Source organism: Eublepharis macularius, chromosome 2, assembly GCF_028583425.1.
Source record: "Eublepharis macularius isolate TG4126 chromosome 2, MPM_Emac_v1.0, whole genome shotgun sequence".
Taxonomy (NCBI): domain Eukaryota; kingdom Metazoa; phylum Chordata; class Lepidosauria; order Squamata; family Eublepharidae; genus Eublepharis; species Eublepharis macularius.
In genome coordinates this window covers 52,936,414-52,956,409 of record NC_072791.1, presented here as the reverse complement: position 1 = coordinate 52,956,409, position 19,996 = coordinate 52,936,414, and the positions used below count along the sequence as shown (strand labels likewise).

Here is a 19,996-nt window from a genome sequence, read left to right as displayed (position 1 = left end):
CAATATCTTACTTAGCATTTGTTCCAATCCAGTAAATAATTCCATTTTCATCAAAATCATGCTGATGCCTGAAAATAAATGTCTGTCCTTCACGTAGTTTTCTTACGAAAACAAAAGACGCTCTGTCAAAGTCATACCACTGCTTTGCAACCTAACAAAAGAAAAACGTATCACAGAAATGTATTACAGAAGAATATATATTTCTTTCAACATGGTAGATCGAGAGTTTGCTCACCATTTTTAGAAGGTACTGTTCTAAAGATTCTACAGTTGCCAAAGGCTCCATTTTCAACATTCGGCCTGTTCGGTCAATCAAAGCTGTCTCCCCAGAAGCACGCTCCAAACGAAACCGTAGTCTTCTTGTTAGTATCTAAAGCCAGCATAACAAAATCTTATGTATAAATATAAGAAACAAGTACTGTAAGAACCCTACATGAGCAGTAGAACCCTTAATACACATACTGAACGATTAAGACAAAGTATTCTGTCCCTCCCCTTTCCTGTATCACAGTACTGGCTAGAATTTTTATCAAACTATAAAAACTTCACATGTACTTTGTGCACGTTAGGGCAGAATGCGAAAAGGAAACTCAGCAGACTTACTGTGCATCTTTTAAAAAGCCTATTTCCTTTGACTTCTTTAAAATTCACTCATACAATTTTATCTAGGGGGAAAATACAAATTGCCTCCCCCCGACAATTTGTCACTAAAACAAATTTATGGCCAGTTGATCCAGGGACTGATAAAAAGCACATGCTTTTTCAGAGCAAGTTGAGATCATTTACGTATATGAACTCTACAGAGAAGTCATCTTTGATACAAAACAGTAGATTTCCATACCACTAGAAAATTACCTGCAAATTATATGTTGATCCTGGTGTATCATACAGGTGTAAAGGTAAACGTTCAATAGATTCTAATACTGCTATCAATTTTCGAATTAATGCAACTGCTGGACGACTGTGGAAACAGAGGAGGTGCATGATTTCTATGAGGTTGTTTGCAAAATGAATGGAAATGTCAGACTTTTGACAGAAGAGTTCCAACACCATAAGCCTTTTCAACGTTGCAAATATATTTCTGAAAGTTACAACTTTTTTTTTTTTTTTTTAAATTTTTTTATAAATTTTTTTTATTTTTCATAACTACAAAACACTACACCAGACTATCACAAGGAAAGGGAAGAGGGAAGGGACAAAGGGGAGTGGAAAAAGAAAAAGGGGGGGGAATGAACTACAAACACTAAACACTACACTTCAATGTTTCCCTTCATACTGTCATAATACAAAAATAGCTCCATAGAATAATGATGGAGTGGTTAATCATACAGAGAATAAACATTTCAAATTCTGATTAAACTTTCCTCCCCCTTCTGGGTCCCGGACGCAATTCTCTCTGTGCAACTGCTGTTGCAATGCTCTCCTCCTCCCCCCCCCCCTCCGGCTCCTCCTTTTCTTCGTTCTTGGTGCAGCAGAGTTCTGGGTTTTTATTCTCAAAATCCTTTAGTTGATCTTCTGATAATATCTTATAGGCCTGATCTTTATATCTGAACCATATTCCTTCCGGGAATAACCATTTGTACTTTATTCCATGGTCCCTCAGAAGAGCTGCAAACTTTTTATATTTAAAACGCCATTTCCGGACTAGAAATGGAACGTCCTTCAAAATCTTGACTTTCAAACCCATAAAGTCCAAATCCGCATTGTATGAGTTATATAGGATGGTGTCCCGAATCTTTTTAGTTGAAAAGTCAATAATGATCTCACGAGGCAACTGTCGCTTTTCTGAAAGTTACAACTTAATGGTTTTTTATATCAATTTACAGTGCTCCTCTTTATGTACACTATAGGAAATGAAATTCTATCATAATACATGCGGTTTATGGTTTCGTTTCCCTTCTAAGGTAAGAGCAGAGAAGGGAAGGTCTCTAACGTAAGAGCAAAGTAGGACTCAGGAGACCAGAGTTCAAAACCTCCACTCCTGAACATTGTCCTACACTCCTTGGGGGACGCATGAAATAAAAACATGATAAAAACAAGAACCAGTCTTAGTTCCATTACAAAAGAGAAAAGAGAAAGCATAACCAGAATAATTTCATATGTTCTGCTAACATAAAAAGTTACCTTTCATCATCTTCATTTTCACTGAAAGCAGTTTTGAATACATTTATTCTTTCTACTAGTTGACTACAATCTTGTTTGATATCAAAATCCACATTCTAAAACAGAAAAAAGAGAACACTATTTAACTACAGTAAAAAGCAAGAATATAACAATTAATGAGTATTTTAATATAATACACGTATAAGGTGCAGAGTTCCACCCACCTACTACTGTAGGTGGCTGCAACTCTGCACCTTGCATGCATAAAGAGCAGGGTGCAGAACTGCTCCATGAAGTCCACTGTAACTCTTTCCTTGAAGTCACTGCCAAGATGGATTTGCCATTACACAAGCTCTGCCACATGTCACCCAGGGTCTTTCAAGCAGCTTGTTCACTCTCAGGAGACAAATGCACACAATGTTCTTAGATCAAGCAGTAAAAGCTGTACAGAAGAACAAATGGTTGAATGCTCCTAGGCCAGGCATGAAGGAATTTCAGTAGAACTCCACTACCACATACTCCTATCATATCAGCACAGTGCCCTATACTAGAAGTGCCAAACTGTGTGTTAATTCATTAATAAAAAAGTAAAAGGTCAAAATAAAATACAACATAAACAATTTCAGGAGGTTGTAACTTCATCATAACTTGGGCAACTTTTTTCCGTCTATATTTCTCAGTAACGTGAGACATTCATTGTTTGTCTCTATGTCAGTTACTTAGTAGTATGTCCCACATAGTTCATAGGTACTTGCCCCCAAGTCACTATGACTAGGTAGGAAGAAAGTTCTCAAAAGTTGACATACTGTGAACATACCAGTAATTTCCCAGGTGCTGCCTTCCCATACATTTGACCAGTAAGGGAAGGAGTAGAAGAGAGAACAAGAAAGTGCGTATCTCACAAAGAATTTTGAGACAGTGAAACAGAAAGGTTTTTTAAAAGTTTTGCACAGAGTCTGAGGCACAGAAAAGTTCTTCCTGAAATCATAGCAACATCAGGAAGTTGAAATGCTCATCTTCTCCAATATCAGCTAAACAGTCAGCTGTACTATTAGACAAAAATCCAAACAGCCTCTAATTCAACAAGAAAAGCTCCACTGCTCATTTTAATTAAGGCTTCCATGGAGGCATTTCACCAATTTTGCTTGTTCTGGCTTGTGCATTGGGCTGAGGGAAAATAAGACTGCTCGGCAAGGGGCAGAGAAAGGAAGGATAGCACGGAACTAGTCCTTGTAACAGTCCTCTGGCACTTTCCATTTATTCACTTCACTGTAATACTCAAACACACAGAGCCATTCCCTGAAGATCTCATTATTTGTGGTATGGCTTGGTAAAGCTATGAAACAGCAAGAATCTTTTCCAAGGAACATAAGTTGCTCACACTGTTTATCTTCTCAATACCCCAGTGCAAATAAGAAGAGAATCCAACTTTTGCCAAACTTTTGTGCTTGCCAGAGGAATCCACGGCCAAAATCTGTAGATCCTTGTGTTTAAACAAATCTCTCTTTGAGGCTATTCTGAGTATGAAAAGACTAAATCTTTTAAGTGAACTAGGTTCTTCAGCAATAAACTTACATTGTTCAGAACAGTAAGAAGTGCTTGCACCAAGCCACTGCTGCACATTTCATATGGTGAAATAGTATTTTCATCCTTCAGTAGGACAATTAAGTTCTCCAGAGCAGTTTTCATTAAATCTCGCCAAGTGTTTTCTCCTTCAATAAACTGAAAGAAAATCAGATAATGCTCCTCTTCATTTCAATTCTTACAGAACAAAAACAGACAAGTTTATAAAACATTATCATAAAATTCTTCTCTCTGTATCCATATAGTAAGTGATACCTTCCAGGAGAGCCCAGCTCAGTGACCCTCGGTATCAGGGATCAGGAGAAGGCTGCAATATATCTGGCTTTCTTCTCCACCCTGCTTTTTCTTGCATTTGGTATGACTTTGTGTTAATCCTGTCTACCTATCAACCAATGGTTTGCACCCACCCTACACAGACTCATCACTCTTCAACTGGCTGTGCCTTTAAACCGACCTCTCTTTATAACATCTCTCCCCCTCCTTTCTGTTGTTTGCAGCTTTAAGTATAAACGTCTACTGAACAACTACTTTATGCATTTGCAGGAATGAAATGCATTGAAAGCTTACACTGGAATAATTTTTTTTAGTCTATAGTACAACTGGACTTCAGTTTCAGTTTGTTTCTCCACTAGAGATGGGCATGAAACGAACCACAGAACAAAATTCCAAACAGAACGGCTGGTTCGTTTTCAAAGAAACACATTCCGTGGGTCAGTGTTTTTATGGAACAAACGACTTTTCCTACCATTCCGTTCCATTGCTGGTTCGGAAAGCTAGGCACGTTGGTGCCATTCACTCCATCGCCCAGGCAACAGTGGCAGTCTTTAGGTTGCCCCCAATCAGAGGCCTCCACGCTCGATTGGTAACTGTTCCTGCCAACTAGAGAGCTCTCACTCTGGCCCATCCAGCCAGGAAAAGGGGAGGGAGGGTTAGAATCTCTAAGGCAACTGAGAAGATGGGCCTTCAGCAGCCATGGTAACACCAATCTCTTCCTCCCAAACCATGTTAGGCAGGTCTTTCTGCCACCCTGAGTGCTCCTGTGTTGTTCAATCTTGGCTTTTCCCATAAATAGGGGAGGCCATGTGCCTCCTGGTTTCAGTTTCTCCCAAGTGGGTGAGGGAGTGGAGAGCTTGCTGGCTGTATTGCCAGGAACTTGGGAGGGATCTTTGGCCTGCAGTGCACTTCTTGCTGCTTGAAAAAGGGACTGAAAAGCCTCTTTTCTCTTGCTGCCTTTTCTTACTGTGGATTGGGAAGGTGTTTGGGAAAAGGGTGCTTTCTTCCCCCACATCCTAGTCTTAGCTTTTCACCTTTCCACCCCACCCCCCACTCCCAATCTAGTGTTAGGCCCTTGAGTAGAACTGTGGTCTTGCTTGACTAAGATTTTTATTTGTTTTTATTTTTCTCCTTCTCTGCTTTTTGGAGGCTGTCTCCTTCTGGTTTGGTTTCTGAGGGTTTGTGGCTCCGATGAACCCCAAACCTCGAACCGGTTTGGAAACCGGTTGAGTTTGTTGAGTTCGTGGTTCGTGAAACTAAGTGGTTTGTATTTTTTCCATTCCATGCCCATCTCTATTCTCCACTTATTCATAAGTAAATGGCAACAGTCCAATTTCAGTCAGGTGTAATAGATGTGCGATTATCAGTGGCCAAGGGAGAAGCTGTTCCTGGACTATTTTTAATAATCTGTAAATAAAACCAGGAGGGGGATTTTTTTCTACATCTGCACCAGACCAACGTCAGTGTAACAACATTCCCACCTCTAATTATCACAATGGAAAATTATGTCAACCATTATCATTTAAGTATTTGTACTTGCCTGCCTGTTTGTATGGAGCTCCCACGCAGACTCTAACTGAGTTGCTATGTTCCTCAGTGTTACAACTACACCTCTAGGCATACTTTCGACAGCTTTAAAGTGGTCATCGTACAAATCTCTAGCCATAGTTCGTACCTGCCAACATTATTTTAGAAGCCACAATTAAGCTACATGTATATATCACAGCAATTCATTTAAAAACCAAATGAAATATTTTTCTTGGGATTTACAGATGTTAATCCCAGATAAATGTAGCCTGAGATGCTGAATAAAATTGCCTTATACCAGTTCTTTGGGCCTTGTGGTTTAATAATGCCTAACACTGGACCAAGGTTTCTTCTCAACTTCTCTCAAATTTCTGGAATTTTTAAAAAATATGATAGGAGATGCAAAGGATTAAATCTGGAATCTGCATGCATGGGCTCTGCCACTGAACTACAGCCTTGCCACAATTCTGGAAATAAGTCCTATATTATCTCAACAAGCCTGGGTGAAGAAATGCTCCACACAGGGATTAAGGCCATCTATTGGACAGGGACGTGATGCTATTTGTCTAGCCAGGTATGTGGTGCAATTCCAGCTAGAAAAATCAGATGGAATCGATCAAGGTGGTTTCCTCAGTGTGGAATAATGGGAGTAAATACACTTGGAACTAGGCCTTTTCACAATGCTGTCTAGATAAATCCAAGAAAGGGCCTTTTTGATCATAGAACTGAAACTTTGGAACTCCCTCTCCAAGAAGATTTCATGTTTCTCCCTCTGTTGTTGTCTTCCACCAGCAGGTGAAGACTTTTTTTGTTTCATCAGGTATGCCTCCAGTAAACTGTTTGCATGGCTGTTGTGGGTTTTCCGGGCTGTATTGCCGTGGTCTTGGCATTGTAGTTCCTGACGTTTCGCCAGCAGCTGTGGCTGGCATCTTCAGAGGTGTAGCACCAAAAGACAGCGATCTCTCAGTGTCACAGTGTGGAAAAGATGTAGGTCATTTGTATCTACTCAGGAGGGGTGGGGTTGAGCTGAGTCATCCTGTCCCAGGGTGTGGAATGCTAATGGCGGGAGGCTTCACTGTATTCTGAGGAGGTTCTTTTGCATATGGATTGGTACTTGATGTACCAAATGACCTACATCTTTTCCACACTGTGACACTGAGAGATCTCTGTCTTTTGGTGCTACACCTCTGAAGATGCCAGCCACAGCTGCTGGCGAAACGTCAGGAACTACAATGCCAAGGCCACGGCAATACAGCCCGGAAAACCCACAACAGCCATCGTTCTCCGGCCGTGAAAGCCTTCGACAATACATCAAACTGTTTGCATGTTTGTCACCTTGGGGACCCTATTTGTGTAGAAAGACAGCACAGAAATGTTTTAAATAAAATAGATGAATAAAAATAAATTCAATTTAGAATGCTCTATCTGTGCAAGTACGAAAATTATCCAAACTCCATGGGATGAACTTTATACAGCAAATACACAAGAGGAAAGGGCTTATGTAGCAATAATTTATCACAACACTCCAAAGTGAACTCATTTACAAAAAGACTGGGCTATGGTCATAAACTTCAGGTATCTATGAATCAAAACAATTCTAAAACCCGTAAGACAATATTTTAAGGCCCTGTGAGTTTAAATTATCCTCTCTGGATATCGCACTACCATTAAGCACCAGCAACATATAACTATCTGCTTGATACAACCAGGAAAACTAGTAGCTTTTGTGAAGCAGAGTAAAGACTTAGCCTTAAAATATTAATGGTGACAATCAACTTGCCAAAATAATGTTTACAAATATGTGTGGGCAGCAGTGGACTACTAAAAATGTGAATGTAATTATTATGGATGCCAGGCCCCCTCAACCTCCCGGCGGGGGATAGGGGCCTACCACTAACCTTCCGCCTTGGAGCGGTTCAAAACGGGCTCGATGCACGCCCAAACGGGCTCATTTTGGGTGCTGTGGAGCGCGGGAGCACGCCTGTGTTCCACAGTGCCTGAAACGGGGCTGTTTGGATACACATTGGGCCCGTTTTGAGGCACTGCAGAGTGCAGAAGCGCTCCGCAGCGCCCAAAACGAGCCCGTTTGGGCACGCATTGGGCCCTTTTTGAGGCGCTGCAGAGCGCAGGAGCACTACCATTAAGCACCAGCAACATATAACTATCTGCTTGATACAACCAGGAAAACTAGTAGCTTTTGTGAAGCAGAGTAAAGACTTAGCCTTAAAATATTAATGGTGACAATCAACTTGCCAAAATAATGTTTACAAATATGTGTGGGCAGCAGTGGACTACTAAAAATGTGTATGTAATTATTATGGATGCCAGGCCCCCTCAACCTCCCGGCGGGGGATAGGGGCCTACCACTAACCTTCCGCCTTGGAGCGGTTCAAAACGGGCTCGATGCACGCCCAAACGGGCTCATTTTGGGTGCTGTGGAGCGCGGGAGCACGCCTGTGTTCCACAGTGCCTGAAACGGGGCTGTTTGGATACACATTGGGCCCGTTTTGAGGCACTGCAGAGTGCAGAAGCGCTCCGCAGCGGCCAAAACGAGCCCGTTTGGGCACGCATTGGGCCCTTTTTGAGGCGCTGCAGAGCGCAGGAGCACTCCTGCGTTCTGCAGCACCCAAAATGGGCCCATTTGAGTGTGAATCGGGCCCGTTTTGAGCCGCTGTGGAGTGCCTGTGTTCTGCAGCGCCCAAAACTGGCCCGTTTGGGCATGGATCGGGCCTGTTTTGAGCCGCTGCTTATTTATTAGTTTGAAGATGAATTATACTTCAGATGTTGCTTGAGTATGAAAACTAGAATATTCATTTGAAAAAAGAGATGGAAATGCAAATGTTTGTAATGTCAAAAGTTTCTTGAATAACATCAAAATAAATTAGAGGAGCCCTGAGAGGAGGTCCTGGAAGCTAGATTCTGTATTCCTCATTTTATCCATAGATTCCAATATCTTTGTATATTTTAAGTCTACAGAAATTACTAGGGATGCCAGACCCCCGGCAGGGAATCCCCTGCCCCCACCTCTCACATCCTGCCCCCACTTACCTGGCCAGCAGGGGGGCGGCGCACCTTCTATGCATGCTCCCCTGTGGCGCTGCACACTCCTGTGTGCAGCAGCCACCTCCGCGGATCGGGCCTGTTTTGAGCCGCTGCAGAGTGCAGGAGCACTCCTGCGCTCTGCAGTGCCCGAAACAAGCCTGTTTGGAGTCACATCAGGCCTGTTTTGAGGCACTGCAGAGCACAGGAGCGCTCCTGTGCTCTGCAGCTGGCCAAAACAGGCCCGATCCGCAGAGGAGGCTGCTGCGCACAGGAGCGCACAGCGCCACAGGGAAGCACGCACAGAAGGTGCGCCCCCCCCTGCCAAGTAAGTGAGGGCAGGGTTGAGGGGTGGGGGCGGGGGATTCCCCGCCGGGGGTCTGGCATCCCTAGTAATTTTTGTAGACTTAAAATATACAAAGATATTGGAATCTATGGATAAAATGAGGAATACAGAATCTAGCTTCCAGGACTTCCTCTCAGGGCTCCTCTAATTTATTTTGATATTCTTCAAGGAACTTTTGACATTACAAACATTTGCATTTCCATCTCTTTTTTCAAGTGAATAGTCTAGTTTTCATACTCAAGCAGCATCTGAAGTATAATTCATCTTCAAACTAATAAATAAGCACAGGTAAGAAACAGTGTAGTAATTACAAAAATTAAAGCCAATTCCTCAATTTAAAACGTTTAAAACAAATGTACACACCTTTTGCTTTGTTTTTTCCAACTTGGATTTTAGTTTCCTGCCCCTTTTGCCAGTCCAACCAGTCACAAATTCTGATCCTACAAAGCAACATCCAGAAGTAAAGCTATCATGTTGCCACAACACTGCACACATACAACTGCCCTTGACATCTTATTACACATTTTTACACACTTACCCAAAGAGGTTTCAGCAGTAAATGAATGTTTAGTTCCTCTATTGGACTCAAAAACAAAACCTGGCAGATCTTCTTTTAATATAGTTGCTTGCTGACCATCTGAATTGTGAATAGCAATTTCTCCTTCCTTTAGACAGGTGAGAGACCAATTCCCCACAGTAAGTTTAGCAGGCCCCGTGGCTGAGAGAATTGGTTGACTTGTTGTGGATGCCTTTACCTGGCTTCGAGCTCTCTGTAACTTCTCTAAAAATTCACTTCGACTTTCTGTTAAAAAGAAAAAGTAACTAGTATTTGGCTTTTAAGTATTGCACATATAATAACTTAGTCTAACAATTTCATTCAGTGCACATTTAAGTGGGATTCAAGTTCTCAGGATAGATTATACCACAGTAAGTGAAAAACTGTCCTGACCTGGATAGCCTAGGCAAGTCTGATATCATTAGATCTCATAAGCTAAGCAGAGTCAGCCTGGGTTTGTAACTGGATGGGAGACCTCCAGCAAAGACCAGAGTTGCAGAGGCAGGCAATGGCAAACCTCCTCTGTTAGTCTCTTGCCATGAAAACTCAGGATCACGTCATATTCAATACCCCCCTGCAGCTGAAGCGGATGTTGTTCATCTGAGTGTTTCTGTTATTTGAACATGGGGTGGGAAACTGGGAACAGAAGGTGTTTGTTCCTGCTATAATCTCTCCCGAGCCTGGGAGCCTGCATAACCTTGAGTGGTCCATGAATCACATAGCCTGTTTTCCTGAATGCAGAGTTAGAGGACTGTTAGGAGAAAGGGGAGAGAAATCAGGAGTAGCTTTGGGGAACCTATAACTGTGTTGTACCTGTCTGTAGTCGCCAGTCCTAGCAAAGACGGTGTAAGCATATGATACTGGTATCTTATTAATAAAGAACTTTTACTCATGAAGTGAAGTCTCTTGAGAGTTGCCTGGCATCCTTATACCCCAGGGTTTGCCATAAGTCAGCTATGACTTGATAGCACTCTCCACCACCATGAAGTGAAGCCTAACTAGTGGGCAACTGGGAAGTTGTGTGCTAGTAAGTTTACTATATAATCTAAATATGAATGTGTATGTATCAAATTATATTACTGATGTTTCATTTCTGCTAACAGGAACTCATCTACAGAAAAGCTCTCAACATTTAAGAATAATGGTTGTTGTGGGTTTTCCGGGCTGTATTGCCATGGTCTTGGCATTGTAGTTCCTGACGTTTCGCCAGCAGCTGTGGCTGGCATCTTCAGAGAATAAATTAAGAATAAATTGGCTGTCCAAATTTGGAAGAGGAAAGAAAGGAGCTTTGCAGAAAAATGGAATCCAGAGAGATATTACAGATCAGTCGGTAACCTCACAAGGAATACCTAACTGTAGTTTCAATCTATTTTATTTTTTAAAAAGAAATTCAATCAGGGGAAGAAGGGAACTATGACATTTTTGGATATTTAATATTATTGTACATTTTAAATGGCAATTTCTTTGAAGAGAAACAAAATTGTTACATTATATGTTGCAAAATCACTAAGATACATTGTAAACCTAAACATGTCAGGTTGACTGGAACATAATCCATCACAGTTAATCCAATTGAAGTATAATATACAGACATATCTTAAGTATCTTTTACCAGATATTAACAACTGGTTTCCACATGATGGCCGCTCTACACCATCAACTCAGTAACATTTACGGTTACCTTCTAACTTCCAGTTGGGCTTGCAAGGAAACAAGGATGGTGTGTAACAGTGTTTCCAGTGTGTGATGTATATATGCAGTTGCTAAAATCTCCCATGATAATAATGGCACTTTTCAAAGCTGCTGTCACTGCAGAAATGCAGTCCCATATATATAGTACGTGCACAAAGCCACAAGTGATACTAGCACCTTCATACATGTGCAGAGAAGTTGAGAACTTGAGAACAGTCTCGTATGTTAAAAATAATTGTATACAGACTGCTGTCACACACATTTAGTCAATTGCTGCATTCTTCCCTTTTGTTCAAAAGTACACTGCTCAGATGAGTAAGTCCCTTGCTGCCTATTCTGTCTCGGGCACCAAGAACACTGGCTAAATCAGACTTCACTATCTGATTAACAAAATTCATTCATATATTAGGAAGGGCTACATGATACTAAAAACATTTCTTCTCCCAACTATGAAATGTTAAAACCTGAATAGAATAAAATTTTGCAACCGCTTACAGTAGTATGTTACTATAATCACTCTGGGACGGTCCATAACATTACGCTGTAATAAGTCTGGGTTTTCTTCTTAGAGAACAATTCAGGCTGCCTTCACAGAATTAATGCTGATTATAATCACCTACCTAATACAATTCATTTCTAAGAAAACCACACAGAATATATACTATGAATGCTCCTTAGGGAGTGGCAACTTGACAAGCACCTAATCATGCTTTTTAACTACTAATGCAATGTTAATTTAGCACAAGAATAATATGAACATAATATAAAAGTCGTAGGTGCGGGTGCCCGGTGCAGCCCTTGCCCAGGTCTCTGCGTGCGCATGCACGCGCACGCTCCCAGCGCTGTGTGATGACATCACTTTTGTGACATCATCGTGCAGGGTGGGAGGCGTGCCCGCCTGCACGGCAAGCCAGCCACCCCAGTGCCCGGTGTGCTGTGGAGCGGCCGGGTGGCTTGCCGTGCGTGCAGGACCTCCTAGCCCTGTGCTCAGCCACCTGCGCGGCAAGCCAGCTGCCCCAGCGCACGCCGACGCCGCCAGCTCCATGGCGCACAGTGTGCTGGGGCAGCCAGCTTGCCGTAGAGCCAGCTGAGTGCAGGGCTAGGAGGCCCTCTGCGTGGGTTTGTGCGCCCCGCTGCCCCGTGCCACCCACACGGCAAGCTGGCCGCCCCAGCACATGGTGCGCTGCAGAGCTGGCGGCGGCGTGCGCTGGGGCAGCTGGCTTGCCGTGTGGGTGGCTGAGCGCAGGGCTGGGAGGTCCTGCACTCTCAGCAAGCCAGCAGGCCCATCGGCGGGGCTGGCAAGGGCCTCCCAACCCTGCGCTCAGCCACCCACACGGCTGGCAGCAGTGCTGGGGGCAGGCTACCCCCCTGCCCCCCCTCAATCCGGCCCTGACAGACAGTTCATTGGTTCCACACTTTTCATGACCTCACAGGGCAATAAAAGTTTTGCAACTGTGCACCGGCCAGCTTAATCTTGTCTACTTGGCTGCTCTTTCTTACTCTTCTGCCACTTTTCTAGGCTGCCTATATCCTAGACTCACACAGATTTACAATATAAACATTAATATTTATCAAAATTAACATGATCTTCTGAGATGTCAAAAATCTGAGTAAGACAGCTAGCTTCATATACAACAAGGAAACAATCTCCAAAGTGCCAACTGTTTTGTCACCTGAAGCGGTGTTCGTGTAGCCTATACGTTCCATTACCCCTCCAATGCAGAGGCAAAACTAATAAACACTAAGGAAATAATGTTTCCTAATAACCAAATTCCCAATTTAAGAACTGTTGGACAGAAAAGCTTTTGGAATTAAGACTCAAACTGTAGCCTTATTCTGCTAGAAAAAAATCAATTTCCTGAGAATTTGAATCTTAAGCTATAACCGTTTTTTCGATTCACTATTTTTCAAATATTAGTTATTACACTGGTAAAAAAAAATAAGACACTAGAAAAGGTGAAAGAGCAAGCAATATCCACTATGCTTAAATTACTGATATCTCAGTAACATATAAAATTCTTCTAGACCTCTCACTGAGTTCTTGATTCTAATGAGTAACTTTACAGCATTGTCCACACACATACACAGACATGCAACTTCATTCAGCTAACTAGATGCAAGCCACAAAGACCATCATTCCGATTTGCTACACCTGGAATGCAGTGAATTGCCACTGCATATTGCCTTTAATTGCTGTTTGAAAAAGATTAGTATGTATAGAAAGGAAAGAATACAAAATGAAGCTCATATGTTCACTGAACACAGTTACTAAGAAAGGTTACTATCACATGCTAGTTGACAAAAGCATCACAATAAACTGACCACCTTCCACCTGTTTACATCCTTTACTATTTAGTGAAGCAATTCCTGTAAAACAGAACATCTCAAAATCAAACAATATATATATATGTAATATGTAATAAATGTAATTACATATGTAATATGTAATAAATATGTAATATTTGATGTCATTAAATATTAGTTGAGAACAGGATTGTACCTGAACTGTCAGATCCTCCTTCAGGACTCCCACTGGAATACATTGTGGCCAGCTTTCCATCCAAGATAAATCTGAACCATCCATTGCTACCATTTGAGAGTTCCAAAGCAGCAGCATCGCTCCAAATGTACAAACAGTCTCTTCCTCTGATGATTGACCAGTCCCTCCAGTGATATGGTTTACCCTGCTGTAGCTCTTTAGCATCCTCCTGAGGTTCATCTTCCTGTAACCAAGACAGACCCAATAAACAACTCCATATGCGTGTAAACTAAACTATCAGAAAAAGAATCACCACAAGCAGAATCACAGGCTATACATTCTTGTATAGGGACCTTAAAACATGCTATTTATTTTTGTTTAAAATGTTTACGCAGTCTTTCTACCCAACCTAGGGTTCCCAAGGTGGCAAATAATAAAAGCATTAAAACAAGATGTAAAACACATATATATTAAAATAATTAAAACTGAATGCTTAAAACACACACACATGAACCAGAGGAAGGGTCAATGAGAATCAGCGGAATGCCGGACAAAACAAAAAAGTCTTCATCCGCTGGCAGAAGACAACGGTAGAAGGGGACAGATGAATCCCTCTGGGGAGAGAAATCCATAATTTTGGTACCATGTCCAATAACATGTGATAGACAATTACTCTAAAAATTGATAAAAGCATGCTTTGGAGACTGATAGAATTGTTTCTCCTTTTTATCCGACCAACAGAAAAAGAAATGATTATCCCAGAAAGCTGAGTGTACATGTAAACACACCAACCAGCACTATCAACCGAGTGAATAAATAGATCAGTTAACAATCAAAGAACTGAATATGTAGACTGGAGATTGTTCAGGACTGTAATAACCTCAACTACATATCAAAATTGGTTTAATGGGCAGTTCAACCCTACCAATTCAGTTTCACACTTTTGATCAAGACAGCGTATCAGGCTAAAATATAGCTTGCAATTGTTCAAAGAAAGTAAGCAGGGATTTGAATATCCACTATGTCTAAAGAGTTCTAAAGAGTTCCTGTATCCCTACTCAGAGTGTTATACTGATGGTCATCAGCCACAAGATTTTCTTCACTAAAGGATTCTAAAATCAGGAGATGTGAAAAACCTGCACATCACAAACTTGTCTCCTGGTTTTTAGAAGTCTTTTTGACAAAATCTATTCCTGCATAAACTACTTACCTGACGCAATCACTTAACCAAATAACTAAGCTTCAATCTGTCTAGTATTACTGTATTACTAGAACACCAAATAGTAGGTCAATTCAAACTCACAGCAAGATCCCTTACTACAATATATTGCCCTTTTCACTCAAAACTTCAGACAAGTGATGGAAAGAAGTAGGGAAGCAACCTGTACTTACTTTTTCTGGTTTAGATTCTTCTTCATTCTCATCATCAGAAGATGGTCCTGCTAGAGTTGACACTTTACTTATTACACCAAGCCTAGCAAGTTGATCCAAAAAAAGATCACCCCCTTTATCAACCAAATCTCTTATGATCTGCAAGGCTAGTAAGTGGCCATCATCATCATCCTGGGGGAAAAAAAATTAAAAAATTACACAGAAGGCACTAGTCCAGTTTCTGACAAGCAGTTCTCACTTAAGAGACATTGGCCATCCTACCATTTTGAAAGCTTAGAAACAAGTGTGTAACTCATCTCTCTTTGAACAAACACCCACCTAGGGCTATTTCACATGTTACATAGAAAAAGTGTTTTACACCAGACAAACAGGGAGCCACAGCCAGCACCAACACTGACAAAGTATGATACATGTATGACATACTATTCCAAAAGGCCTTTCAATCAGTCCTCTTGCTTCATGTATTACATCCATTTGAACTAAAACAAGTGTATTGCACTCTTGGGAAACTTGTTTCAATGTTCCATCATAAGAAATAAATATGCACAATACGATAGATAGTTACAGCAATCTATCTTCAAGGGTTCTACCACAGAAAGTTTTGGAAACCACAAGAAAAATACAAATACCTCTTGGTCTAGAACAGTAGCAGTGATCTCCACTAGTACTGTCGGCAAATTGTGGCCAGCGTCAGAATCACAAACTTCTTTTAGCAAAGCTTCGGAACAAAAATGAATCATTTTTCTGATGAGAGCAAGACTTGCTTTCCTTTTAAAGACAGAAAAATATTGTTACAAAATTGAACAAGGAACACTCAGAAGAGAGCAGGTTTTTTCACTAAGTTCAACTACAACTCAGCACCTCCAGCCTATTATCACTAGGGATCAAAAGATTTTGGTGATGCTCACATTGCATAGTGGCACAAACCACTGACAGAGTAGGAGCACTGCTGCATTCCACGTTTCTACTGCCACACCCAAACAGTGTGTAACATATGAAACAATCAATAATGCATGTGTGTTGTGAAAAAAAGTAAAGAAACAGTGCCAGGGCAAAAGGCATTCTTACTTGTAAAAGGACAGGAAACTATTCTAGTTTCCTCATCCATTCACACGTTTAACAGCTCCATGAACTGACACAGTTATCAGAAATGAGGTTCTTCTTTCTTTAATGTCATGTACTTTCAAACAAACCTAAATCTCTTTTGAGGTGGGAAAGAAAGACTACTAGAAAACAACACTAAAAGATAAACATGTTTTGTTTAAAGGTAGGGGGAGAGACATTTTGCTGAGTTTTGTTATTCACATGTACATACATAGCTGCCTTATCCCAAGACAGGCCACTGGTTCAGTATTGACTACTCTGACACCAGCCCTCTGGGGTCTCAGGGTTTGGCCTTTAACATTAACCACCATGAGATCCTTTAGCTGGAGACTGACTTACGGCTATTCTGCATGCAACAGCAGATGCTCGACCACTGCGCCTCACCCCCACCCCATAAATTTTGTTATACACAATTGGTGCCAATTCCACCTCTACATGTGAATTGCAGGAATTGTATAATTCAACACATTATAAATCACTGTATGATGTGTGCTTAATTTTTTAAAAACACATTTTATTAACATAACCATCTAAACTCTATCCCCCCCCTTTTCACCTCTCTCCTGCACCACCAATCTTCTCATTCCCCTTCCTTTTTACCTTATTGAAGGCAGCATAGTTTGTTGAAATGTCTGAGCAAACACAGGCAACAATCGTTTCAAGTATATTGGAGCCATTTCTGGATCACCTTTGGGCTCATTTGATTCTTCCTCATCTTTGTTGGAATCTTTCTTTTTCTTTTCATCTCCTTTGTTAACTGGACACATCCAATCACCTGAAATGGTATTTATAATGAAAATATTTTATTAAAGTATTTTGGGGTATTTCCACTTGTGTAACAGCTCTTTCTCAACTGGAAGTATTCCTTGCACTCACTCAACTTAACTGTATACCACCTTGTATTTCAGCACGCATGCAAGGCAAAATGCAAGGTGTATTTCAGCACGCATGCACACACCTCATGACAGCAGCCTTCTTCTGTTAATAATAACATTAATAACATTCAATGTATATACTGCCCTACAGGACAACTTAATGCCCAGTCAGAGCAGTTTACAAAGTATGTTATTATTATCCCCACAACAATCCTGTGCTGTGCCAGCTGCACTGGCTCCCAGTGAAGTTCCGGATCCGGTTCAAGATGTTAACCTTGGTGTTTAAAGCCCTTCATGGACTGGGACCTGAATACCTGTGGGACCGCCTCTTCCATTACATCCCTTACAGGGTGTTGCGCTCTGCAGACAAGCAACTCCTGGTGGCCCCAGGCCCAAAGGACATCCATCTGGCCTCAACCAGGGCCAGGGCCTTTTCTGCTCTGGCCCCAGCCTGGTGGAATGCTCTTCAGCTGGAGATCTGGGCCCTGCGGGACCTGTTACAGTTCCGCAGGGCCTGTAAAACGGAGATGTTCCACCGGGCCTTTGGCTGAGTGCCAGCGGGTGTCCTCGTTCTTGCATCTAAGACCACCACTTTTTCTGGGGCTGCCCTCGGCCATCTGCTATGCCCATATACAGATTCCCAATATTTGTTTAAATAGCCTGCTTCTGGACTATTTTAATGACTTTTAAAAAATTATTATTGATTTTATGGTTTTGTGACTTTTAATGTATTTTTTAAATGTTGTTAGCTGCCCTGAGCCCATCTGTGGGGATGGCGGGGTATAAATCAAATCAAATCAATAAATAACCCTGTGAGGTGGGTGGAGCTAATAAAGCTGCAAGAAGCTGTAACTGACCCAAGGTCACCCAGCTGGCTTCAAGTGGAGGAGTGGGGAATCAAATCCAGTTCTCCAGATTAGAGTCCCGCTGTTCTTAACCACTACACCAAACATATCACACCACCAAACTGGACTATAGTAATTATATCAAATAGCTTGTCTTTTGTACACAGCAACACTGATGGGCAATGGAAAAAAATCACCACTTACTCTTACAGCAGCTCTTGCAAAATGTTTTGAGGTGCAAATGGGACTACATCAAGTAAAACTCCTCTTCCACCATCACATGATGGAATCAAACCAATTCTTTTATCAATTTCAGGTGGGGTTTTTTGGTATATGCAAGCTGTACACTGTTCTAGGATACAGGCTTGCTTATATAAAAGTATTTCAGACTTTTTCCGGCCTTACTGAAAGTGCAATTGCTCTATTAAGCACTTTTTCCCTGTTGAAATACCACTGCTCACTGATCACAGCTACAACTCACACAAACAAATTATGTTATTATTCCTGTGGTTTTCTTTGAAAACAACTTGTTTTATATTTGTTTATAACAAATAAAACATTCATTTCCCTATGTATTCAATTTATGAATACTTTTTATTTTATTAGTAAGATTAAAAGCCCAATAAGAAGCGCAAAGAAATAGAAAAAGTGAAGAAAAAAATACAGAGAAAAAGAACAAAAATTGAAAATAACAAAGAAAAATACATATTTCATTTTCCATTTTTCTCTATAACACCTATCGTATTTTAATAAACATACTTTTAGTTTTAGTATCTCCAAAATTTACCTTTTCAATACTGCCCCCTTTCTATTTATTTTCCCAAAATTTGTCTTCTTAGAAATCAAAACCACAAATCATCAGTTTATTTTTCCTCGTATCATGCAGAAAGTCAATAAGGGATTTCCAGTTAATAATAAAGGTAGAAAATGTTTTATCTTTGATCAGAGCTGTAAGTTTAGCCATCTCCGCTAACGCCATCATTTTCACAATCCAGTTCTCGATTGAAGGCAATACTTTCTTTCATCTATGTATTCAATTTATGTGCACATACACTTACCATATTCATGTACCAGATGAAACTGGCTATAAATATGGAAAGCCCATGGCAGTATCAACTAGCCTTAAAAAGCTGACTATACCACTGTTTCTTCTGTCTACTATAAAAGAACACTTGATCCTCATCTGTTCATCTCACTGCTGCCACATGCAGCTTCATAAAAAGTTGGGGCTAGAAACTGACCCAGGCTGTCCTCACAGCTTTGCTCTTTTGCCTTAAAATCCCACTGGAACATATTTTCAGCAAGCTGTACCACCGAGTAGAACAGAATTTTCTGGAACTGAAACATGCAACTTTCACTGCTAAATGCGATCTGAAGAGAAACCAGAGTAGCTGCTAGAGTGGCTGCTAGGAATATAAGGGCAAATGTGGTAGCCAAATGTTGTTTAATGTTTACATTTTAGGCAAAATGCATTTTATAGTAATTTGTTTTATACACACACACACACACACACACATATATATATATCTGTATTCTTGTATTTTTTGTTCTGTTTTTAATGAATGGTTTTAGATTGTGAAGGCCTATGGCCACATACAATAAATTCACAATACAATACAATGCACTGCTAACCGAGGAACAGTGCTCTCCTTGACTGTTCTAGTTTTGAAAAAGGAAAGACAATATACCAGAGACCTTACAGTTCAACTCCCTTTCTTTTCATGTACTAATAAACAGAACTCTCAGTTCCATAGTCTTATATTTGAATTAAGTCATTCTTTTATTCTAAAGAAAGTAAGCCAACTTCTATTAAAACTAACCTGGAGACTGAAGAATAGCCACAACTTCACTGTGTCCCCTTTCACGAGCCTTGTCCAAAGGAGTCTTTCCATCTTCATCTCTCAAATCTGGATTGGCACCATGTCGCAGTAGAGTCTTTAAGAAAATGCAGATACTGTTATAAAAACTACTTTAATCTAAAAGCTAGCACTTGTAGAAACAGCACAATTCTGGGATCCTTGGACCATGTCTTCAACATTCTTAAGCATAAGGCTATTGGGCAGAAGAAGATGGGGAAGAAGAGAGGAAAGGTTTGCTCCTATGGATTTCCTGATCATAGACATGAGTATGTGAACCAGACATAAAAGTAGAGCAAAATTTTTCTCCTGTAGTACCTTAAAG

The 19,996-nt window shown here is 41.0% G+C and overlaps 1 protein-coding gene across 5 annotated transcripts in view; it reads right to left on the bottom strand.

Moving 5' to 3' along the window:
- The window catches only part of HECTD1 (HECT domain E3 ubiquitin protein ligase 1), a 67,911-nt gene that overhangs the window by 34,414 nt on the left and 13,501 nt on the right, over nt 1-19,996 (bottom strand). For all 5 annotated transcript variants that reach the window (XM_054970663.1, XM_054970667.1, XM_054970665.1 and 2 more), the window contains exons 9-21: nt 19,636-19,750; nt 16,696-16,870; nt 15,621-15,759; nt 14,992-15,162; nt 13,621-13,843; nt 9,411-9,674; nt 9,236-9,312; nt 5,501-5,635; nt 3,679-3,825; nt 2,125-2,219; nt 856-961; nt 236-370; nt 12-151 (exon numbers count right to left, since the gene is read on the bottom strand). In XM_054970663.1, the coding sequence (XP_054826638.1) occupies nt 12-151; nt 236-370; nt 856-961; nt 2,125-2,219; nt 3,679-3,825; nt 5,501-5,635; nt 9,236-9,312; nt 9,411-9,674; nt 13,621-13,843; nt 14,992-15,162; nt 15,621-15,759; nt 16,696-16,870; nt 19,636-19,750 (1,922 nt within the window). The remainder of the gene's footprint in view (nt 1-11; nt 152-235; nt 371-855; nt 962-2,124; nt 2,220-3,678; nt 3,826-5,500; nt 5,636-9,235; nt 9,313-9,410; nt 9,675-13,620; nt 13,844-14,991; nt 15,163-15,620; nt 15,760-16,695; nt 16,871-19,635; nt 19,751-19,996) is intronic.